Consider the following 26,212-nt stretch of genomic DNA (forward strand, 5'->3'; position numbering starts at 1 on the left):
GTAAAAACAAAATGGAACAAAACAAAATCGAGAAAGTATAAACAAATAGCATTATACTGCCGGTAATATGCAAAGTATTTCATTTGATTTGTTTTCACAATCAGTGTCACAGTCCTTTGAGTTAGTTACTGTTATCAAGCACTCCTGATGTGGGTGAAGACACAGATAAAGATGAAATTTCTGGGTGCCCCGCATGCAGAATAGACCTTTGATTTAAACTCAGTCCATCTGATTCAGAACTATATTCCTAACCATGAGAACATATCACCTCATCTATTTTTAATGGACTTCCCTGGTGGTTCAGATGGCAAAGAATCCGCCTGTGAAGTGGGAGACCTGGGTTCAATCCCTGGGTTGGGAAGATCCCCTGGAGAAGGGAACAGCTACCCACTCAACTATTCTGGCCTGGAAAATCCCATGGACAGAGAAGCCTGGTAGACTGCAGTCCATGGAATCGCAGAGTCAGACACGACTGAGCGACTTTTCTTTCCTTTCACTTTTCAGCATTTAACACTATAGGTTTTTTTTTTCCTTTTTTTTCATCTATAGCTATAGATGATAGGTATATAGGTAGGTAGGTCAATAGACAGATAATGTGACTGCTGAGTGATACCTAGAAGTGACAGTGTTAATGACTCCATTGTTTCTGGCTCTGCCACCTCATGGACTGTCACCTGCCAGGCTCTTCTGTACATGGAATTTTCCGGGCAAGAATACTGGAGTGGGTTGCCATTCCCTTCTCCAGGGCATCTTCCTGACCCAGGGATCAAACTCGAGTCTTTGCATTACAGACAAATTCTTCAATGTCTGCTCCACTAAGAATGATATTAGGTGCTTTTTATGTTTGAACTTATTTAATCATTATATTTGGAGAAGGAAATGGCAGCCCACTCCAGTATTCTTGCCTGGAAAACCCCATGGATGGTGGAGCCTAGGAGGCTAAAGTCCATGGAGTCACAGAGAATCAGACACGACTGAGTGACTTCACTTCACTTCACTTCAATCATTATACTCATTATGGGAAGGTGACATTATTATCCTTGCTCTACAGAGTTTCCCTGATAGCTCAGCTGGTAAAGAATCCAACTTCAATGCAGAACCTTGGTTTGATTCCTGGGTCTGGAAGATCCGTTGGAGAAAGGATAGGCTATCCACTCCAGTATTCTTGGGTTTCCCTTGTGGTTCATCTGGTAAAGAATCCACCTGCAATACAGGAGACCTGGGTTCGATCCTTGTTTCGGGAACATTCCATGGAATGGATAAAGGCTCCCCACTCCAGTATTCTTGCTTGGAAAATTCCATGAACTAGTCTGCCGGGTCACAAGAGTCAGACACGACTGAATGACTTTCACTTTTTCACTATTGAATACCATGGAGTTTGCAAGCAGTTGAGCAAGGATTCAGAGTCTTAACCCTGATCCTGTTCCTCCCTAGATAGACATCCAAAGTGCCAGCTTATGGTTTTTGGGCACACAAAGACCAAGAGGACTGCTCCTTTGTGAGTGTTTGTTGCTACTCCTATGGAGTGCCGTAAGGGTGTTTAGAAGTTTAAGGGCATTGTCATTTCTTATCAGTGAAATTTGTATTTTTTTAATACTATGATGACTTTTTTCCTACTAAAAGGTTTATATGCATCCCTGCCATCACTGTAGCTAGCACAGAAGAGAGATTTGCTGAAAAATGGCCTCTAGTGAGAACACAGATTCCAGCCGAGAGATGTAACAGAATATTCAGATAGCAGTCAGTCAAGAATTTCCAGGGCATAATGAGTGGAGAGGGAAAAAAAAAAATATCTTTATATATATATATATATATATATATATATATATATATATATATATATATATATATATATATATCAGAGAAGGCAATGGCACCCCACTGCAGTACTCTTGCCTGGAAAATCCCATGGATGGAGGAGCCTGATAGGCTGCAGTCCATGGGGTCGCTAGAGTCAGACACTTTCACTTTTCACTTTCATGCATTGGAGAAGGAAATGGCAACCCACTCCAGTGTTCTTGCCTGGAGAATCCCAGGGACGGGGGAGCCTGGTGGGCTGCCGTCTATGGGTTGCACAGAGTCGGACACGACTGAAGCGACTTAGCAGCATACATACATATATATATATATATATATATATATATATATAGAATAACTTAATTATGCTTTAGTATTCAAAGTGAATTCAGACTTTGTGTAAACACTCTGAAACACAAGCAGACATTCCAAGAGAGACGTCCAGGGAAAATAATCACAAGGAGAACACTGAGGAACAATATGAGCAGAATCATAATTCCTGTGTTAACTATTGCTCAGAAATGACACCAGCTGTAATAGGAGTCAGAGAAGAGGAATTCACCCTCTCTCTAAAGTGTGTATGACTTCCTGTTTATCAATACGTAGAGTAAAATCTATATTACTCTCATTGCAAAATGTGAGTTTATGCATTCTTAGCAATATTTTATGTCACCTTCTTAAACTCCAGAATTAGATCATCAACTGCCAATTATTTTTTGTATGTAAGAGTCAAATGCAAGACAACTAATTTAGTCTTTTTGTAAAATTCTCTAAATAGGCTTATTCTGCTTTGGTATGTAGGCACCTTATAAAGTATCGGGTTATTTCCCTTCTTTGAAAATATATAGCACTTACCATCCCCACCATGTGACTGTATATTCCTTTCTATTGTCACTTTCAATTTGTGAGTTAATTCTATCACTTCGGGTGGTCTGAGAGCCTCTTGGAAATAGGAGTTATGTGTTATTGTTATCTTGCACAGTAGAATAACACAGCAAATAATCCAAACCTTTATAATATAACTAAATCCCCACCATACACTAAATTGCTTCAAGGGCAACAGAGGAGTTAAAAAAAAAATCATTTCAGGAATAAATTCTTTTTTCTTCTGCTTTTCCTTCCTTTTTATCTAAGCTATCCCTCCAACATCAGAAAAGAAGGTAGCTTCTCCCTTTCTAAAGCCAGTTTTAGTACTGGCTCAGTTCAGTGTTCAATCCACTGAAACTATCTATAACTAACAATCTAGCAAAGCTCTTAATATTTTTTTAAACCTTAGGAAAACGAAAGGAGGAAGCCTTCTACTGAGAGTGATTCTGTCCCCTTCTGTAAGAGATAGTTTGAAACAAAGTATTTTATTTCTGACATTTCAGGAGTAAGAACATACTCTCTAAATAAGTTCTTAGATTTTGATTGTGTTAAGAAGATAAGGAGTATATATCAGTATCTAATATATCAGCTTGAATACTATAAACTCATTTATATAGGTTAAGTTTCAGAGATGCAAAAGCTCATCCTTTAGATCAATCTCCTCTTCCAAGAAAGAAAATAGACTGCTCTGCTGGTTTTCTCAGAAGTTGAAGGCAAGGACTGGAATTAGTCCAGATCTGCTACTTATCATTCTACATCAATCTGGGCAAAACCAAAGAACTTCTGGATTACATATCTTTTAATTAGAAAAGAATTTCTGAAGTCCCATGCATGCCTACAGGATGATTCTAACTTTCTTATTCCACTTCTTTTACAATAGACCCACAATTTCTGTCCTGTGTAGCTGACTTTCTTTTCAGTCTAGCTCTATGCAGTACGAACACACACAATAGTTTATGACACAGCTATATGGCTTATTGAGTTGGTGCTAATGCTAACAATAAGTACAGACGCTCCAACTGCTCAAGCAACTGTGAAAATCTGTTTCCACTCTTCACCAAAGTCTAGATAGGCTGTACTATGGGTTCTGCTATTGTGACACATAGTAACTTTTACTCCAGTTTTCAGCTCATCAGACTTTGACTTTAATGGACAATTGTATTTGTCTTCAATAAAGCAAAAGTGTGTCTATAAAACTGGTATGCACAATTTCTTTTGAGGATTTGTCAAGTCAGTGACCCAAGTTTTACAAAGTTCTATGAGAATAACAATTAATAGATAAAATATGTGACGAATATTTCTTCCAAAATATATGAAAGCAGAGCCAAGCTTTTGTACATCAGTTCATGATCTTAAAATGAATATAATGTAGTTTAGAGCATTTCCTTTAGTCCATGTGAATGACTTCCTCTCAAAGAAAACTAGCATTCTAATAGAATTTCCTCAATTTTGAGACATTTTTCCCAGCTTGAAGTTAATATTTCAAGATTTGAGACACAGAGCTTTTGTATAGCATACTTCTTTCGCAATTGCTAGTTTTCTCTAAGTTTGAAAGTAAATTACCTATTAGAATTTCAATAGATAGAAACCTGCAGCAGCCAGTTTGAAACAATGAAGTGCCTTTGTGAGCACAATCACTTTTTAAACATTTCTGGTTATAGAACAAGTAAACCAAATGTAGCTGACTTTTTATCAAACAAGATAGCAAACATTCAGAAAAACAGAGAGAAAGTCCTTGGAGTTTTGGCATTTATCTGGCTCATATGTCCTTTTTTAAAAGCAAAGACTTTGGCTTTATATTATTTTAGCCCATCATTTTAGGAGTTGCTAAGCCTATTTTAGTGAAAGGGGATGGGAAACAGGGCTTTTTAGAAATGTACAGATTGATTCCAGAACCACCTGAGAAGGCCTTAGAACAGGAATTTATTTGGCAATCACATGGATCTTCTTAAAGGGAACATGTTTGCAGTTAATTCTCAAGCAAAAGTGAAACAATGTCTAGGTCAGCATCACTTAATGACCATTTCTTTCCTAGACAGCTGTTGCAAATGTTGAATTTTTTAAAAATGATTTGTAATTGGGCAGGTGTCACTAGCAACTTTCCAGAAAACTTAGTTACCTGACAGTTTTCATTGATTTCTTCTATATTAGAAAATGAAATGTCAGACACTATTAATTGCATTTTTACAATAAGTAGTTAGAGCAGGAGTAATGGCTAAATGAAAGTATTTCCTGTCTAATGCACAATAGGTTATTAATTTCAATGTATTCAATTTAGATGAATGCAATATGTCTATATTCATTACAGTTATACATATCTGTGGGCTGAATTGATGTGGTAGTAATTACTACATTTATAAATGGGACACTATTGTCACTCTGGAGGAAGAAAATACATTTTATTACCATATTTTACACACCTACATAATAGACACATTTCAAAATCTTTCTTTTGAATATAGAAATTTCACCCTTTGAATTTCCAGTGTATCTAATGATTGTAAATATGATCTGTCAGTAGTTCCGCTTTGCTCAAGGGTTGCTGAGGGTCTCTCTCTCTCATGAAAAATAGCAGAACAGAACTGGTGATTTCAAGATATCTCCATAAAGAGGAGCTCTCTTTGTCATCTGGTCCACCTGGAACTCAGCCATGTACATTACATAACAAGGATTATTTTTATACCATCCATTGTTCTTCCTGAGTTCAATGAAGGTAGGACTATCAAAATGTGATTTCATTGTACATTTTCATTTTTTTAACCAATAGGCAATTTTTAATAATTTTCTTTATTTTGGGCTTTGTTAGGTCTTCACTGTTGCACAGACTTTTCTCCAGCTGTGATGAACATGGGCTACTCTGGAGCTGCAGTGCGTAGGCTTCTCATTGTGGTGGCTTCTCTAATTGAGTAGCATGGGCTCTAAGGCATGCAGGCTTCAGTGCTTGCGGCATGCAGGCTTCAGTGCTTGCGGCCTGTGGGCTCAGTAGTTGCGGCTCCCAGGCTCTAGAGCAATGGACTAGGCTGAATGGCTGTGGCACACAGGCTTAGCTGCTCCGCAGCATGTGGGATCTTGCCAGATCAGGCATCCCATCCATGTCTCCTGCACTGGCAGGTGGATTCTTTATCATGAACCACCAAGATTTTAGGCACCCTTATTATTAACATTTTACATTAATGTGTTAGATGAACATGTTACAGTTGATGAACTGATACCTATGTGTTATTATTAGCCAAAGTCTATAGGTGACATTAGGGTTCACTCTTTAAAGCATACGATTATATGGGTTTTGACATCACTATACTCATTTCAGACTTTCTGGTTCTCTTCCTTTTGACGCAATAAATAAATAGGCAAAAAGTCAGAAAGACATTAAATGTATTTATTCCTTCATTCACTACATATATTCATTAATGAATTCAATAATGGATTTTGATAGGCATGAACTCCAGGCCAAGGACTGCTATTTAATAGATTCAGCCTTGTTTCTGACCTTGGGCAAATTTACATATATTTTCATGTGTCCTCTTTTTCAACCCCACCTTAGAATATTGCCTACTTTTACTGGTGAGGGCAAGGATGTTCTCTGTAAGAGACTGGTAGTCCTTGCATCTTCATGGGCTCATATTACATGGTGTCCAGTTAAATCTCATTGGTTTGCTTGTGTTTTACTATTTCACTGATTGCTAAAAACACTCTGAAAACCAGTTCATAACCCTTATGAACTTGTGCAATGCAGTATCTGTAAGCGATATGGAAATTATACCTGCCCTCTTTTTCCTATATGGCGGACATTCACAGGTAATAAAGCAATAGCTACTCTTATGATTATTTCAGGGTACAACTGGAACTGCATTATATGCTTATCTGTTTTTCTAATAGAAGAACTGTATATTAATTTATGCTGAGAAAGATGAAGTTGGTGGTATAGAATACTGATGAACAAAATATGTGCTTTTCAAAAATAATCTCTGTTCAGATGCAGCCATTAGGAATCTTCTCCAAAATAAGCAGTTATATAAGCAAGTTTTAAATATTTAATTGTTGTTTCATGAACATAAAGGCAGTCATCACTCTGGCACCTTGCCAGTGAGTCAGAAATGTGTCATTCTTTCCAAATTAGAAATGATATGAAGATGTACCCAAGGCATGCTACCTAGTGACAAGTTCACGTATTTAATATGTTGTCTTCTGAGCAGCTTGAATGAATCACTAATAAGACGGCAAAGCTCTTTTTTTTTTTTAATACAGGATGTGGCTGATGTTATATTTACCTGGCCACTGATGGAAAGGTCAAATTTAATTATGTCCAGTTTCAGTCTGGGAAACTAATACTTGATTCTTAACAAATTGTAAGGAGAACTATTGGTTATGGTAAAATGAGAAGAGCATTGGAAATCAGTAATCTATAGTTCTGATTGTGAATCTATATGCAGTTGCAGCCCACTATTACTTTAGGATAATTCTTCAGTAGGCTCCTTAGGATCTATAGTTTTTAAAAGGATTGTTCCAAAAGTTCCATATGTTTAGAATCATACTCATCTATTTATTCTGCCATAGTTTCAACAGTTTAATTCCCTATGATATGATTTAACATTGCCAAGGTAAGCCAAGCTATCTGATACATAGTAGGAAGTTATACTTTTTATCATTAATTTAATTTATTCAACAAATACTGAGTTTTTTCCTAAGTAACAAGTAACAAACTAGGTATTATACAAGACCATTTTTAAATAAAATAAGCCAGTCACATATTTAGGGAAATAAATATTAGTAATATTAATGTTAATGGCATCCAATGCTGTTTTGCCTCTTTGTGGAATTTCTAAACAGTCCAAATGTTAAAAAGAAATTGTGAGATAAAAACATCTTGAAAATTCTATTCAAATAAACCGGATTTGAATTTATTATCAGGGACTGTGCTTTCATATGAGATGGTGGGTTGAAGAGGATAAGGACTCCTATCACTTGCTCTTATTTTCATCAGAAAATGAAAGTTATTTTGTAGACTCATAGGAGAATGGTATGATATTTTTAAAAAATTAATGTCACATGAATACAATGATACACATGAAAGAAAGACACATACACACACAGAATGTCCAAAAACATTAAGTACCCACTTTTAGCATACACTCTACTAAGTACTTCCATGAAATTGATCTCATTTTATACTCTCAATAATCCTGCAAGCTACTTATTATTCTCCTTTATTTCTAATACTGATAAAACTAAAAACTTAAGAATTTAAACTTTTAAGAATGAGGCTGAGATCCAAGTTAGTCAGTCTTCAAGGATTAGTTTTCCGTGTCACAAACTTAAAATAAATATACAAATAAAACTGTCTAAAGCAAGTTTTTCGTTACACAAACTGTTACAGAGATGCAGGAAGGCAGTGGGGACCAAGAGAGGTTTTTGAATTAGTGTTAGTCACTTGGTCAGAGGAGGAAGAAAATTCACTGTCTTTGAAACATTTTACTTGTGCCCAGTGTAACAGAAAAAATTAGAGAATATTAAAATTCTTAAAGCAATCTCTTACACATAACAGTGAAAGGTCAAATATGAAACTTTCATGGAAAGAATATGAATTCAATCCTCAAAGCTCCAGTACCATCAAGGAGATACTAAGAACAGCAGTTGATTCCTTCTGTTCCTTTTCAATAATCAGGGCACATATGCACATCCAGTAGAAACAGGACTACCCCTTTGTATTTTCCTAGTGCCTGTCTCTCAGCTTCAAGAGCTTTATAGATTTTAAAAATTATAATGAGTCCTCTGACTCTTTCTGGGACCTAGGGGTTCTGTATCATTTCAAATCTACTAAAACAGGTAGCAGAGGTACGTCAGAATTACACAGCATCTGGATACAGGCTAAGTAATTAGGGCAGCCATGAGCCTGGTGATTAATAGCTCTGAAGTCAGATGGATCTGAGTCTGAATCCTGTCCCTGCTCATCAACATTGAGTGAATTTCTAGATGTGTTTTTGCCTTGCCTTCTTTATATGGGATAAGAAGAGATGATATTTTATAAAGTTGCTGTGAAGACTAAACGAGTCAACACGTGTGAAGTGCTTGACAGTTTTCTGTTTATTAAAGAGAGAGCAGTGGGTTTTAGTGTAAGCATCATTACAATAATAAGAATAATTTGGGAGAGAGCATTCATATTTCTAACTAAATGCTTTATGCTAGTCAGAACACTTGCTACCTTACAGGCATACCTGTTATATGCATGAATATGAAATTCTTGGTGTGAAAAAGTGTATTTTCTCTCTTTGCACTCAGAATATGACTTATGCAAAGTAATTAATTACTACAAAATTCTTACTGAATTGTAACATAAATGCCTACTGGCAGTGCCTACTGTTTTCAAATGACTTATTCAGATAAATGTCATATTAAATTTATAATACTTTTTCAACATTTAAAGAATCATTGAGAATGCTTAACAAGAAGTTTTCTTATATTTAATAAATGTTATTTTTTTATTAAATAAGTTTTTAGTCTCCTCTTCTAGGCAGTCTTTAGGAAGGGAACTTTTTATAACTAGCAAATCAATGATGGAATTTTATATCATATGATATATATCTAATGTATTATTATGAATTTTATTCATTTTTAATTTTAAAAATTTACTGATACTGATAATAGGTGGGTATTTTTGCTCCTTTCATATTTAATCCATACCTGCAATTGCACTCATCTCACATGCTAGTAAAGTAATGCTCAAAATCTCCAAGCTAGGCTTCAGCAATACATGAACTATGAACTTCCAAGTGTTCAAGCTGGTATTAGAAAAGGCAGAGGAACCAGAGATCAAATTGCCAACATTCGCTTGATCATGAAAAAAGCAAGAGAGTTCCAGAAAAACATCAATTTCTACTTTATTGACTGTGTGGATCACAAGAAACTGTGGAAAATTCTGAAAGAGATGGGAATACCAGACCACCTAACCTGCCTCTTGAGAAACCTGGATGCAGGTCAGGAAGCAACAGTTAGAACTGGACATGGAACAACAGACTGGTTCCAAATAGGAAAAGGAGTACGTCAAGGCTGTATATTGTCACCCTGCTCATTTAACTTCTATGCAGAGTACATCATGAGAAACGCTGGACTGGAAGAAGCACAAGCTGGAATCAAGATTGCCGGGAGAAACATCAATCACCTCAGATATGCAGATGACACCACCCTTATGGCAGAAAGTGAAGAGGAACTAAAAAGCCTCTTGATAAAAGTGAAAGAGGACAGCGAAAAAGTTGGTTTAAAGCTCAACATTCAGAAAACAAAGATCATGGCATCTGGTCCCATCACTTCATGGGAAATAGATGGGGAAACAGTAGAAACAGTGTCAGACTTTATTTTTTGGGGCTCCAAAATCACTGCAGATGGTGACTGCAGGCATGAAATTAAAAGACACTTACTCCTTGGAAGAAAAGTTATGATCAACCTAGATAGTATATTCAAAAGCAGAGACATTACTTTGCCGACTAAGGTCTGTCTAGTCAAGGCTATGGTTTTTCCTCTGGTCGTGTATGGATGTGAGTTGGACTGTGAAGAAGGCTGAGCGCCAAAGAATTGATGCGTTTGAACTGTGGTGTTGGAGAAGACTCGTGAGAGTCCCTTGGAGTGCAAGGAGATCCAACTAGTCCATTCTGAAGGAGATCAACCCTGGGATTTCTTTGGAAGAAATGATGATAAAGGTGAAGCTCCAGTACTTTGGCCACCTCATGGGAAGAGTTGACTCATTGGAAAAGACTCTGATGCTGAGAGGGATTGGGGACAGGAAAAGAAGGGGACGACCGAGGATGAGTGGCTGAATGGCATCATGGACTCGATGGACCTGAGTCTGAGTGAACTCTGGGAGATGGTGATGGACAGGAAGGCCTGGCATGCTGTGATTCATTGGGTTGCAAAAAGTTGGACACGACTGAGCGACTGAACTGAACTGAACTGATGATTATTACTGTATTGCAATTTACAGCGTTCATCTCTTCACATGTAATTCTTCCACTTTGCTCCTTCTTTGTTTAGGTGCTAAGGTATGTCTGAATCTTTTGTGACCCCGTGAACTGTAGCCTGCCAGGCTTCTTTTCCATGGGATCTCCCAGGCAAGAATACTGGGGTTGGTTGCCACTTCCTTCTCCAGGGGATCTTTCCAAACCAGGGATCGAATTAAAATCTCCTGCACTGCAGGTGGATCCTTTACCACTGAGATACCGGTTGTTGTTCAGTCGCTCAGTCATGTCCGACTCTTTGATACCCCACGGTCTGTAGCACACCAAGCTTCCCTGTCCTTCATGATCACCTGGAGTTTGCTCAAACTCATGTTTATTGAGTTGATGATGCCACTAGGGAAGCCTGTAATTCTCCCATGCTACACTGTTAAAGTCTGAAGAAAGACTTATTAAGAAATTAACTGTTAAAGTTGCCTATTAAGAGATTCTTGCCTGTACAAGTGCTTGATAATAACAGGATGAAAGTATAGTTAGATGAGTGGAAAAGTGAGTGGATGACAGCATGATACAATGGAAAGTGCACCCCTGCCTTAATGTTACGTGATTTCATGCAAATCATTGAATTACTAAGTATTGGTTGCCTGTTCTGCTATTAATAAATTGCAAGATTAAATTACATGATGGCTTCTCTACTAGTCTGAGACCTTACCCTCCAGCCTGCTGGAACATACAGGACTGGACCAACTCAGCTTCATCTCCATAGAGAGTCTACTTTTACACGTCAGAACTGGTCTACTTCATTCCAAGCAATGCCATGAGTGACTAGGTTGTGGTTCTTTTACTGAAAGTAGCTCTCGCCCTAATCTCAGTTTCAAGTTTTGCCAAAAATCCTTAAGAAATCTCTTTTTTTCTCTTTTTTTCCTCTATGATTCTGCTATGCCTACCCAACTCTTGGATTGTATCTCCTCTGCCTGAGACTCTCAGGTTTTTTTCCCATTTCTATTCCCTAGTCTCTACTGTTGGGCTTATGCATTTACTTCTGGCTTTGAAGGACAAACTATTGTGAACCCTGTATGGCTTGCTAATTTATCCACTTATGTATCCTTCCTCTTTTAATCAGGGGACTAGGATATGCCATGGTAGAATATCAATAGTCCCTTAGAGGAAAGAGAAATGGGTGTATCAGTACCATATCCTGACAAGAAAAATTAAGCAAGAAACAGGGTATGTAATTTAGTCAGATGGCTTTGTAAAATGTGAACGTTTATAGGGAATGATATAGACTAAAATGTTGTGAGATTAGAACTCATAACTTTTTTCATTGAGAGCCATGTAATATCATAATTAAAGGGTGTTTTAGAAATAAAAGATATTTAGATATAGATGCTGAGACTAACTGGAAAAGCTCTACTCTGGCCATGAAGCTATTGTCATAAAATCCTTTGTGTAATCATAATCTGGAATAATGTGAAAATACATTTTTACTGACAAATTCACCCTGAATTCTCAGTTGTTGTCACCTGTTATGCAACTCCAGTTAATGAAGCTGAGGCAGAGTTGCTCAATGTCCAAGCACATGGTCAATTTTCTGAGGCTGTGCCACTGTAAAGTAAGAACTGTGGGTAAACCAATGTAGACACTCGTTCCAATCCAATTGCTAAAATTATACTGAGAAAGACCGTAATTTCTAGTGAGAAAGACTGGACGAAAAAATAATTATTTCCCCTGATTTTAAATCTACTAGTCAATAGTAGCCTACTACTACTGCTCCCACAGTTATTAAGTAACTGTATAATGTCAATTCCTTCAGCAACTGGTTTATTGGTCTTGAAATTGGTGTCCACCTTCTTGTTTCTGAATATATCCTATCAAGTAGCTTTGATATGCCCCATTAACCTAGAATGTAACCAGATTTCTACTTCAACTCTCTTAGCTAGGCACTCTGGATATTTAGTCTAATTTGCTCTTTATTAATGTACTAAGGTCCTTCCTGCTTCTTGCTATGTGTGTTAGACTCATATTGGTGCTTGAATCACTATGTTCCCATATCTAGATTAATTGCCTCATCAGTTCATCCAACCCTGTGAGAATCTTCCCAGATTGCTTTCTAGTCTGGGCAATGATACCCCTATGATTTAGACTTATGGCCCAGTTTCTTTTCATAGAAGGTTAGTCATTTTGGAGAAACAAAGCTAAAATCCATTCTTTATTTTGTTCACCCATTCTTTATGCATATTTATTTGGCATCCTTTACATGCCAGCTGTTCTTTCATCTAGGCACTAGGATAATAGAGCAGAACTTGCAGAATGGTAAGAGGCATGAATATGTAAGCCATCATTATCCATTAATTTATATCATGCATATTAAATAAGGACCTATTCTGGGCTAGATAATATGTTTGATACTGTTGACACAGAAATGAATAAAACAATTCTTGCCTTTAAAATATTTATGGGAACCATAGACATGAAAACAATTTTTAAAATATCATATGGCATGTCTGATGATAAAATTTAAGAGGGTAATATGGGAACATATGCATTTGTCACTATTATTCTATAGGCAATGAGAAAATTCAAGAGGATTTTAAGTGGGGAAATTATGTGGCCAAAATTCTGTTTGAGATGGAGTGTAGTTAAAATTGTAAACAGTTAACTAATGAGAATTTACTATATAGCTCAGGGAGCTCTCTATTCAGTGCTCTCTGTTGACCTAAATAGGAAGGAAATACAAAAAAAGAGGGGATATACGTATAAATATAGATGATTCACTTTGCTGTACAAGAGAAACTAACACAATATTTTAGACCAATTATACCCCAATGAAAATTAATTAAAAATAATTTTGAAAATTGTAACACACTCATTAGCAATGCCTAGCAGGAGCTAATGTTTGTGGAAGAAGCTTAGGCCAAAGTTAGAGATTTTGGATAAATAAGGTTCTAACTATGGTATAACGTGTTTGAGTGAACTCCGGGAGTTGGTGATAGACAGGGAGGCCTGGTGTGCTGTGATTCATGGGGTCGCAAAGAGTCGGACATGACTGAGTGACTGAACTGAACTGAACTATGGTATGAAAGTGATTACCCTGGGAGAGTGTATGAATTGGATAAATCAGTTGGCTGAAGACAGAATTGTGTGGAATACAAAAATATAAGGGGTAATATCAAAGAAAGAAATGTCTGTGAAAAAAACAAAGTAGGAATGATCATAGATGTGTTTGGTAATAAGCAACATAATGGAGGCTTTCTCCTCCTTGAAATACCATGGAAAAGGATTCTGAGAGGGTCCAAGAACTGGATGTTGAGAAAAGGCTCACCAGTTATCAAGGTGGGAAAGGCATAATGTAAAGAGAGAATAGTAAGTCCCAACACTTAAGATCTCAGGTATGCTAAAGTACATGAAGCAGTAGGTGAATATTACAAAAGAATGCAATCAATGCCCGATAAAATTTTATAGTAGAGAGGTCTTACAGTTTGGGGATGGGTCACTGGTTAGGTAGAGGTCATGGTGGTGATATTATAGTTAGATGGGTCAGCAGTATCACACCTGGAGACAGATGGCAAGAAAACAAACAGTAATGACCACACTGAAGCTAAGGGCTCAGCTCCTTTAGGATAAGTCATTGTATGTTCATTGATAACTTAGGATTAGGCCAAGCTGAAAGTTGCTTCCATTGTGCCATAGACTTCTTAAATGTAATGAGGCTAACCATCTCCTTTGAGTTACAGTAAAATTAAATTACCAACTTGATTAATATGAGATCTGGTTATGCTATTAGAAATATAACCAACATTTTTGCCTTTTTTTTTTTCCAAAGGATTTTCCAGAAAAGGAGAAGTCCACAGCAAAGGCCCTGGAAGATGTAAAGGCAAACTTTTACTGTGAGTTATGTGACAAGCAGTACCACAAACACCAGGAGTTTGACAATCATATTAATTCTTATGACCATGCTCATAAGCAGGTAAGCTGAAGTGGGAAATAACCTTCATATTCCTGGATTTCTACTTTCAAAATACAACATCTGCAACTGGCCTTATTTATCCTCATCTAAGTTGCTGAGATGTTACACCAGGTTTTTCTCCTCGAAAGTTGTGTTTTTTGTTTTAATAGTAAGTAAAATACGTTTTCCTAGAAAGAATAGAGGATCCAATAGACTGACATTTATTTTAGGATTACATGTGTGAGGAAACCAGGACTCAGTAAAAATAGGGCCAGATTCAAAACCACCTAGCTACTTAGTGGCAGATCTAGAATACTGGACGAGTATTAGGATAAGATGTAGCATAGAATTTTTTTGAGTTCCAAGGTATAGGGAATACTAAGTTTGGGGGGAAATTTTTTTCAATAGAATGTTATATTTTTCATAAGAATATCCTCTTAGGAAAATCAAAGTGATTACTTAATAAATGAACCATTGCAGACAAGCTAACAAAGACAGTCTCAGACAAAGGCAAAGCTGAGGGGTAATGGAAGATATAAATATATAAATAAAATCAGTGTTGATATTCTACACAAGATGCTAAGATTCTCTCTTTTCCATTTGTCTGTGAAAGAGCAGGTTATTATTCTCATCTGTTAAATTTTATCATTGCTGCATGATGTATGAGGACATTAGCACTTTAGGAATTATAGGTGTCAAACACCACTAAGAAAGAAATCCCATATGGCCATAGGATTATTGCTAAGAGCTGAGAAGTTGCACAATCCTAATATCATGGAATATATGGGTAAATCTTGTATAATCTAGATCTACAATATTTATTCAGAGTGAAAAGCAATAAATATTTTGAATAACATCACTAATATGTATTGAGTACATATAAAATATATGGCGTTTACAGTTTCTATTAATATCCTTCAAACTAGAGCATGAATATGTAATTGACTGAATGTCTCTGACAAGAACAAGAACGACAGGAATCATTGTTCAGGATTGAGATTTCCAAATCTTAGTCTGTGTAATCATCACTTTGGAACCTGTTAACAATGCAGATTTCTGGATTCTCCTTTAGCTATTCTAACTCAGTAGTTCTAAGATAGGGCTCAGGAACTTGTATTTTAAAATGATACAAAATATAATTTTTCAAATATATATTTATAAATGAAGTATGTGACTACCATCCAACTCCAACAATGATCTGTCTTGTTGCATTCACAATACCACAATTTACTCCTCACACCTGCCACCACCTTGGATTATTTTGAAGCAAACTCCAGATATCGTATCATTTCATGTGAAAATATTTCAAGATGTTTAATGATGCTTAAACAACATAGCCATCATCATGCCTAAAAGTTAACAGTGTTCATAGGTCATTTGTCTCATAAATGATTTGTGAATTTGGGTTCGTTGAAATCCAAATGTATCACAATTTTAGCTGATACATCTTAAAGTTTCTTTTAATATTTATTTAAACTATGGGTTTTCCACTCCCCCTTTAAATTGTGCTCCTTGCAATTTGTTTGTTGAAAAATAGGATTGTTTCACACATTTGAGATTTTGCTGAATACAACTCAGTGTTGTCTTTTCACATTTTTTCTGTCTTCTGTATTTCCTTTAAATTGATTGTTACAGATAAAACCTGGTCAAACTGCTGGTTTCTTGGCAAAAACATAGTAGAGAGTGTGTTGTACCTTTCCATAAGGAAGTATATGAGATCAAGTTTTCTTTCTTTCTATGACTTGCAGTTTGATCAGTGGGTTTAGGTACAATTGCCATGATCTTACCCCACCTACATTTTGCTTAAATCTACTACTTCATTTGGAACTGTAAAATGATTATATTATCTTTGTGTCCTTTATTAGATAAAATATATCTATAAAGACAAATTTCCCAAAAGCATCACCCAAAGTGAATTTTATGTAGGAGTGCCTCAGGTTGCATTTTAAGAAAAAATTTATTCTGGAGATGTGGAGAAATAAGTGACCATGGAAGGTCTCATGGGACAGTGATATTTGATCAGTGTTTTAGATATATACAAGTAAATATGGAAAAAGAGATTCAAGATGGGGTGGCATTCTTGAGAGTGGAAACACAAGGAGCTAAGGTGAGGAAATGGAGGAGTACACGGCCTCCTTTGTAGAAAGTATTGGACTACAGGAGGGTGAATTGTCCACACTTGATCTGCCTTCTACAGCCTGCATTTCACTCTGGAATTCTGCCTCATCAGTTCCTTTTTTTATCACTTTCCTTAATTCTATTTCTATTGTCTTTCTCACATTTTGATAAAACAACCCTTCCTCAGTGCTTATATTCCATCTATTTCCCCATTTCTTCTTTTTTTAAGATTCCTAGCTTTCTAACAGTCCTAGGCATGCTCCTTGTTCAAGCAGTGATTGAGTGTCCATTATTTGCTTTTGTGCTGATTATAGCCAGTGGAAAATTTTGACCCCTAATTTCAGGAGGCCTAATATCTTACCTGGAAAAATCCATGGACAGAGTAGTTTAGTAGGCTACAGTCCATGCGGTTGCAAAGATTCAATATTAGAGAAATTATTATCTAGGATACTAAGAGAACATATAAAAATTGTTTAGGAATGACGAGTTGACAAATGAAATAGAAATCCTAAAAATGAATTAGAAGTTAGCTATGTTAACCAACTAAGAATGGAAAGTTACCTTTATGGTAGAGAGGCATGGGGGCAGTTATAAAGCATGACCCACACATAAAGAAGCTGCAAAAGGAAACATTGTGATCACTAAAGTCATCCTCAGTGTCTTGGGGACTTTAAACATCTTTGACACTCTCCTTCATTTCTCCCATTCTTCTCTTGCAATAGACCTCATTCTCCATCTTCCCTTTGCATTCTCTTTCCACCATCTATGTTAATCTCACTCCTGATTCTTTGCTAGCGGCTTCTAACTGGACTCCCTGCTTCTAGTATTTTCCATGTTCTACACTGACCTATCCATTAACAGCTAGATTGATCTTTCCAAGCTCTCACATTTATTCAATCACTCCCCTTGGAAATCTTCAATGACTGCTGGCTGACATTTTGTAAAAGTCTGAATTACTTAGTTTGTCATTCAAGATACCCACAGTTTGGCTTGGCATCTATTTCCAGATTTATCTCCTCCAAACCCAGAATTTTCCTATTTCTTAAAAGATTCATTATGCTTTTCCACCTGCTCATATTGGCTCATAATCTTCCCTCTGTCTGGGATCCCCGCCTGTCTTATGGCTGTATTTCAACATATGCTTCAGTAGATTTAATACACAGATTGATAACTTACATCTTGATATGAAAAAAGCTGAGATCTCATGGTAAGCTGACTTAACAGCACTTTCTAAATTCCTTTTGATCAAAGGATCATTAATATTGTGCAGAATTTTGTACTTGCTGCCCACTTTGGGTAACACTGAAATAATTTACCACAGACCTCATAAGACTACTTTCTTAGATCAATATTGAAATACTCCCATCTAAAGATTTATTTTGGTCCAAAATATTTTGAAAATTACCTGAACTCTAAATGAAGCTGAGTTTACAATTTGCCTTTTAAATGAAACAATTTTAGATACAGAAAATAGGAAGTATGCACAAAGTAAAATATGCAAAAACCTTTTTTTTTTTTTTCAAATTCCAAAGCTAAATATGTCTATTTGGTTCTTGCTTCAGTAGGAGCTCTTCTTGATTGTGATGCTGATTATAACAACGGTAGTAGGGTTTTGGATGGAAGTATTTTCTAGCCTAACTAACAGGAAGAGTTGCCTTAATTTTATTTTCATGGGGATTCAGAGTAAATATCTGGCCTCTACTGTTGGCAGGGTAACCCTCTCTACTTTCCTTCTCTCATTTATAATTACTCAGGATCTTGCAGTTTAATAAGTGATTTCTAAAGCATTTATGTCACCTTGTATCTAAATAGCAGTTCTATGTGTTTAATTCACTTTATTGCAAAGATCATATTATTCACAGATTTATTGTAATTATAGAGAAGTAAGTTAACACTTATGATTATACAGTGGAAGGGACAAATAGATTTAAAGGACCCAGAATTGAAAGAGACACATGTACCCCAATGTTCATGGCAGCACTGTTTATAATAGCCAGGACATGGAAACAACCTAGATGTCCATCAGCAGATGAACGGATAAGAAAGCTGTGGTACATATACACAATGGAGTATTACTCAGCCGTTAAAAAGAATTCATTTGAATCAGTTCTGATGAGATGGATGAAACTGGAGCCGATTATACAGAGTGAAGTAAGCCAGTAAGAAAAACACCAATACAGTATACTAACACATATATATGGAATCTAGAAAGATGGCAATAACGACCCTGTATGCAAGACAGGAAAAAAGACACAGCTGTGTATAACGGACTTTTGGACTCAGAGGGAGAGGGAGAGGGTGGGATGATTTTGGAGAATGGCATTCTATCATGTATACTATCATGTAAGAATTGAATCGCCAGTCCATGTCTGACGCAGGATACAGCATGTTTGGGGTTGGTGCATGGGGATGACCCACTGAGATGTTATGGGGAGGGAGGTGGGAGGGGGGTTCATGTTTGGGAACACATGTAAGAATTAAAGATTTTAAAATTTAAAAAAAAATAATAATAAATAAATAAATACATTTATTTAAAAAAAAAAGGACTAGATCTGATAGACAGTGTGCCTGATGAACTATGGACAGAGGTTCATGACATTGTACAGGAGATAGGGATCAAGACTAACCCCAGGAAAAAGAAATGCAAAAAAGCAAAATGGCTGTCTGAGGAGGTCTTAAAAAGTAGCTGAGAAAAGAAGAGAAGCAAAGGAGAAAAGGACAGATATACGCATTTGAATGCAGAGTTCCAAAGAAAAGCAAGGAGACATAAGAAAGCCTTCCTCAGTGATCAATGCAAAGAAATAGAGGAAAACAATAGAATGGGAAAGACTAGAGATTTCTTCAAGAAAATTAGAGATACCAAGGGAACATTTCATGCAAAGATGGGCTCAATAAAGGAGAGGAATTGTATGGACCTGACAGACGCAGAAGATATTAAGAAGAAGTGGCAAGAATACATAGAAAAACTGTACAAAAAGATCTTCATACCCCAGTTAATGACAATGGTATGATCACACACCTAGAGCCAGACATTCTGGAGTGTGAAGTCAAGTGGGCCTTAGGAAGTACCACTACAAAGCGAGTGGAGGTGATGGAATCCCAGATGAGCTATTTCAAATCCTAAAAGATGATGCTGTGAAAGTGCTGCACTCAATATGCTAGCAAATTTGGAAACCCAGCAGTGGCCACAGGACTGGAAAAGGTCAGTTTTCATTCCAATCCTAAAGAAAGGCAATGCCAAAGAATGCTCAAACTACTGCACAAATGCACTCATCTCACACGCTAGTAAAGTAATTCTCAAATTCTCCAAGTCAGGCTTCAGCAATATGTGACCCGTGAACTTCCAAATGTTCAAGCTCGTTTTAAAAAAGGCAGAGGAACCAGAGATCAAATTGCCAACATCTGCTGGATCATGGAAAAAGCAAGAGAGTTCCAGAAAAACATCTATTTCTGCTTTATTGACTATGCCAAAGCCTTTGACTATGTGGGTCACAGTAAACTGTGGAAAATTCTAAAAGAGATGGAATTACCAGACCAACTGACCTGCCTCTTGAGAAACCTGTGTGCAAGTCAGGAAACAATAGTTAGAAATGGACATGGAACACCAGACTGGTTCTAAATCGGGAAAGGAGTATGTCAAGGCTGTATAATGTCACCCTGCTTATTTAATTTATATATAGAGTGCATCATGAAAAATGCTGGGCTAGATGAAGCACAAGCTGGAATAAAGACTGTTGTGAGAAATATCAATAACCTCTGATATGCAGATGACACCACCCTTATGGCAGAAAGTGAAGAAGAACTAAAGAGCCTCTTGATGAAAGTGAAAGAGGAGAATGAAAAATTTGGCTTAAACCTTAACATTCAGAAAACTAAGATCATAGCATTTGGTCCCATCACTTCATGGGAAATAGATAGGGAAACAGTGGAAACAATGAGATAATTTATTTTGGGGGGCTCCAAAATCACTGCAGATGGTGACTGCAGCCATGAAATTAAAAGACGCTTATTCCTTGGAAGAAAAGTTGTGACCAGCCTAGCCACCATATTAAAAAAGCAGAGACATTACTTTGCCAACAAAGGTCCATCTAGTTAAGGCTATGGTTTTTTCAGTAGTCATGTATGGATGTGAGAGTTGTACTATGAAAAAGCTGAGCACCGAAGAATTGATCCTTTTGAACTGTGGTGTTGGAGAAGACTCTTGAGAGTCCCTTGGACTGCAAGGAGATCCAACCAATCAATCCTCAAGGAGATCAGTCCTGGGTGTTCATTGGAAGGACTGATGTTGAAGCTGAATCTCCAACACTTTGGCCACCTGATGCGAAGAGCTGACTCATTTGAAAAGACCCTGATGCTGGGAAAGATTGAGGGCAGGAGTAAAAGGGGATGATGGAGAATGAGATGATTGGATGGCATCACGGATTCAATGGACATGAGTTTGGGTAGGCTCCAGGAGTTGGTGATGGAGAGGGGAGGCCTGGCGTGCTGCAGCTCATGGGGTCGCAAAGAGCTGGACATGACTGAGTGAACTGAACTGAACTGAAGTTAACACATAACTTTTAAGAATGAAGTAAAATAATCTGGGACTCATAGCTTTGAACTAATTCCATTGGACATTTAGTAATGTTTTTTGCCCCCGTTGCTGTTGCTACTAAGTCTCCAGTCATGTCTGACTCTGCGACCCCATAGAAGGCAGCCCACCAGGCTCCTCCATCCCTGGGATTCTCAAGGCAAGAACACTGGAGTGGGTTGCCATTTCCTTCCCCAGTGAATAAAAGTGAAGAGTGAAAGTGAAGTTGCTCAGTCGTGTCTAACTCTTAGCGCCCCCATGGACTGCAGCCTACGAGCCTCCTCTGTCCATGGGATTTTCCAGGCAAGAGTACTGGCATGGGTTGCCATTACCTTCTCCAAATAATGTTTTCTATAATTTAATAAAAATTGAGATATGCTTCTCTTAGAAAAAGCTTATCAATAATTACAAAGCTATTTTTTTCTATTTCTTCAACAATAAAAAATGAATTTCTAGATTTGACAATCATGTTCTATACGTAACTCAAGTTTTTGAAAATAATGATTTTTTTAGCTATTGCCTTGAACTTATTAAAATTTTCTGTGAAATACTGGGCATTAATGCTAAAGCAATTTGAATGTGTATACAAATTATAATTGCTTGGATAAAGAAAGTATTGTAACTATTAATATAACTACCATGTCAGTAACAAGTGGGGACTGTTAGCTGCAAATGCATAATACTGAAACAAATAATACACATTCTCAGAAGCAATACAAGTTTCTTCTGCCCCAGAGACATTCTGACTCATCTCAGTTTAGAGAAAACAAATGAGCCGGATCTCCATACAATTAACCCATAAATATATCTTCAGTAATAAAAAAAAAGAATCCACTTTTAGATCCTCCACATGTGACATTTAATCCTACTAATCTTCATTTTCTTCACAATAGGATTTATTTTCACTCAGGAGTAGTTGTTCACGTCTCAAGCTTGGATTTGAACTCCAACTGATTCATTCTTAAATTACTGTTTCAGATTTTCCTCCATCTTTACTTGCTGCAGATAAAATAAGCAAAACAAAATTATCTCTTTTCATCTTGACTCCAAGTGGAAAAGATTCTCAAAGATGCTAAATGAATTTGATTTAATTACCCTTGCATTGTTCCTATAATTTGATTTATGTTTTATCCAAATACTGCTCAGTGATGCATTTCATTATATCATATTTAAACTACTACTCATCTTAACATGGCAACAGCATTTAAAAGTATATTTGATTTGTATGGTTTGTAAGATTAAAGAAGAAATACAAATTATAGTGTCTAGAATGAACACTCTCAGAACCATAAATGTTGGTAAAACAGAATCACACTTATTTCCTGCCGTATTTTGCATTCTATAACCTCAGGTTTCTGGTAGATTTTAAATTCCTATACCTGACCCACAGCCCTCTCACCCAAGAATTACCCACCAGTAAGTAGAAACTCTATTAGCAAAGAAGTATAAAAGAACCAAGACTGGTCTTATAATTGCTTCTGGATCATAATTCAACTTTTCCAAAATACTGGTTTCACCCTATAGAGGCTTTTTAATCTTAAGGTTACCTCCTAACTGAAAAATCAATTTATTATTAATTATTAATTTTTATTAATTTTTATTTTTTTCCTTTACAGTACTATATTGGTTTTGCCATACATTGACAGGAAAAATCTATGTTCTGGCTTTGTTTTTCAGATGTGCTAAGTGGTTCCTGCCTTAGTGCACTTGTCATATCACTTTCTTCCAGAAATTTTCTTTCAGATGATTTTCAAATTTCTGATTCCTGTCTTCATTTGTACCTTAGCTCAGTGACATCTGTTATGCAGGGTTTTTCTTTGGTAGTCAGTTGCCAGTTCTCCAAATTGTAATACCCTATTGGTATTGTCAATGGGATGGAATCAACTTATACTGGCTCTCCAGAGCCAACTGTCTAATATTTAAGAATCTTGTGAACTGGTTCTTAAACCATTGGTAGCTTGAAATTATCCATTTTAGGAGATCCACAAACATACAAATAGGGCTTTATATAGTTCATTTGATTTTTCCATAGACTTGATATACCAGCACACCATTGTTTAATACTCTTTAAAAAAAAAAATTACCTTTTGAAATTTCTGCCCCTTACCCTGTTCCCTGCTGTTAACTTCACAAAGAGAAGAACGAGGCATTGTTGTCTCTGTTGGCTATGTATCCCTGTACTTCTGGAATTAGAGCAGGTCTAGCACACAGGAAAGCCTTAATACAAATTTTTTAGTGACTGAGTAGTTGAATAAGTGAGTTTCTAGAATTTATCATGCTACTCGGTCCTACATCAATATATTCACACATCATTGATTAATCACAGCTTTTTTTTCTGCTAATTGTATTGAAATATAATTGTTATACATCAATGGGTATAAGTTTTAGGTTACAGCATGATGATTTGATTTACATATATTGTGAAATGATAGCCACAGCAGATGTTATTGAGCTTTTTACTAAGTTATATGAGTTCTTCATATATTTTAGACATTAATCCCTTATCAGATAGATAACTTGAAAATGTTTTTCCCATTTCATCGGTTATCTTTTCACTTTGTTGCTGGTTGGGATTTCTACTTGGGCACTGTAGGTATGAACTCAGTCTGCCAAGTCCAAGTGCTGGCTATTTTAAGACCCTCCACCTCACTTCTCTGTCATAAGATTCCCAGTGGTCGAGCCCTACAGATTCCCTTGCAGTCTGGGGCAAGATCAAGGAAAGGGCTCCCACAAAGTGACACACAGTTTTGGGGGTAGGGGTTGGCTATCCACCCGGGATTCCCCTTGCTCACTGGAGAACCTGAAGACTGAGGGGAGACCCATCCACATGGATTCACTGGCCTCCTGGGGAAGGGACAGTAATATCCATGTGTAACTGCTTCTCTCACCTTGCAATTCAGCGTCATGGTCTCCATGATGCAAGGGGTGCTTTAGCCTCACCTCTTTATTCTAGGATTTTCTCAGTGATGTCTTGTTCTTGGATGGTTATTAGCTGTTCTCATCAGAGGGAACAAAGTCAAGAATGACCTGTGTCACCATCTTTGTGATATTACCCTTAATCACTCCTTAGGTAAGTAATGTGAATGTAGTGAGCAACATCACAAGTTCTTTATAATTGTTAAGAAAAGGCTGTCATGAAAATACATTTTTACAACTTAAGAAAATACCTGGACCCATATTAATGCTGATGTAGTGTTCTGCTCTAAGACTTTCAGACTTTAGTCTGTGGGAAATTACTAGTCTCCATGGGCTTTTAAGTAAGCAAATGATAGTATCAGATTTGTGATTTAGAAGAAAAAATCTAAAATTGGGATTGGAAGGTAAGCGAGCTCAGTTCTGCAGTCAGAAGGGAGCCTGAGAGATGACTGAAGTATTTACAGCAGTGACAAGGAAAGAAAGGGAGAAGGGTACCTCTAGAAGATTGTCCATGGCTTGCAACATGTGAACACATGATCTTATATCACTTGTGATCAGATAAATACAAATTTGGAGAGTTTTCAAAAAAATATGTCAAATATGAAAGTAGAATTTTACTACCCACTGTTGACATGATGTAAGACACTAGAAACTATAAAACATTGCTGGGGGGATATAAATTGTTTCAATCTTTGATGTTCAGCTTTGGATTATTTATCAAAAGACTTAAAATGTGAATTTTTCCTATTAACATTTCCATCTGGCATATATTCTAGAAAAATAATCACATTAATGTCAAAGATTTATACACAAGGATATATAAAATAGAAAAATACCAAAAGCAATCTGAACATAGAGTGAAAAGAGAGTAACTGAATTATGATACACATAAACCAAAGTTCTGTGTACAATTTAAAATCACATTTGGATCTATATTTTATATGAAATGAATTCTTAAAAGGAATGCTTGGATACTTGTTCATTTTAAAAATTAAGGAATACATAAATATGGAACATTGAGTAACAGTACTTAATTGCAATTTGGTCCATAAGTTTCTAAATGCTTATTATCAAATCATAAACTCATATAAAAGATAGACATAATTATGATTATATTACACATATTAATCTGCCTCCTATGTTTTTGTTTATATCTTATCAATCCATAGGACTTATATTTTATTGTGTTAATACAGTGCTCAGTATTTATATCATTATGACTTGTAAATATTTTTTATTTGATCTTCATAAGGTACTTTACTTACTTTATGATCATATTTTCTTTCTTTTACACTTATTTTATTGCTGGCGTTAGAAACTGCCTTATTCTTAAATGTGCTTCATTATTTAAAGTCTCTGCCTATTTCTAATTCATCTCTTACCTATCTACCGTAAATAGGAAAAAAGTATCATTACAAAATATCAGATAAATGAAATAATAGGTCAATCAGTCCTAGCCCAGCCCCTCCCCTTTTGGACAAAGTCCTCTGTCCTTCTGCTCCAGTGTTACCAGTTTGCTCTCCAGATCTGCACAGATCTTCTTTCAGGACTTCTCTTTGTCACCATCCTATGAATGCTTTTGTTTCTCTCCTAGATTATACTCCTTGTTTCCTTGATCTCATGACTTTCTATATCATATTTCCTCCTTTTGGTGGAACCTACTTTGCAGAAGCTTCCTGAGCGCGTACTCACAAGGTAAAATTTTACGGCCCTTGTCTATCAGCAAATATAAATGTGTTTATTCTACACTTACATTTTACTTACATTTCAACTGGCTTTTAGCCTTTAGTGTTGCTCCTGAAAAGTTATGTGTCAATTGGATCCTAATTCTTCCTTTCAGAACCTTATAGACTTTACTCTTCCTCATTTTATTTTATACCAAACATTTTCATAGTGGCTGCTAGGAGGTACCAGTTCAGTTCAGTTCAGGCACTCAGTAGTGTCCAACTCTGTGACTCCATGGACTGCAGCATGCTAGGACGCCCTGTCCATCACCAACTCCTGGGGTTTACTCAAGCTCATATCCATTGAGTCAGTGATGCCATTCGACCA

The 26,212-nt window shown here is 36.6% G+C and overlaps 1 protein-coding gene across 1 annotated transcript in view; it reads left to right on the forward strand.

Annotated features, from left to right (window-relative positions):
- ZNF804B (zinc finger protein 804B) overlaps positions 1-26,212 on the forward strand; it is a 580,773-nt gene that overhangs the window by 460,968 nt on the left and 93,593 nt on the right. The window contains exon 2 of the mRNA XM_068972343.1: positions 14,434-14,577. Coding sequence (XP_068828444.1) covers positions 14,434-14,577 — 144 coding nt within the window. The remainder of the gene's footprint in view (positions 1-14,433; positions 14,578-26,212) is intronic.

The sequence above is a fragment of the Capricornis sumatraensis genome, chromosome 5, assembly GCF_032405125.1.
Source record: "Capricornis sumatraensis isolate serow.1 chromosome 5, serow.2, whole genome shotgun sequence".
NCBI lineage: Eukaryota > Metazoa > Chordata > Mammalia > Artiodactyla > Bovidae > Capricornis > Capricornis sumatraensis.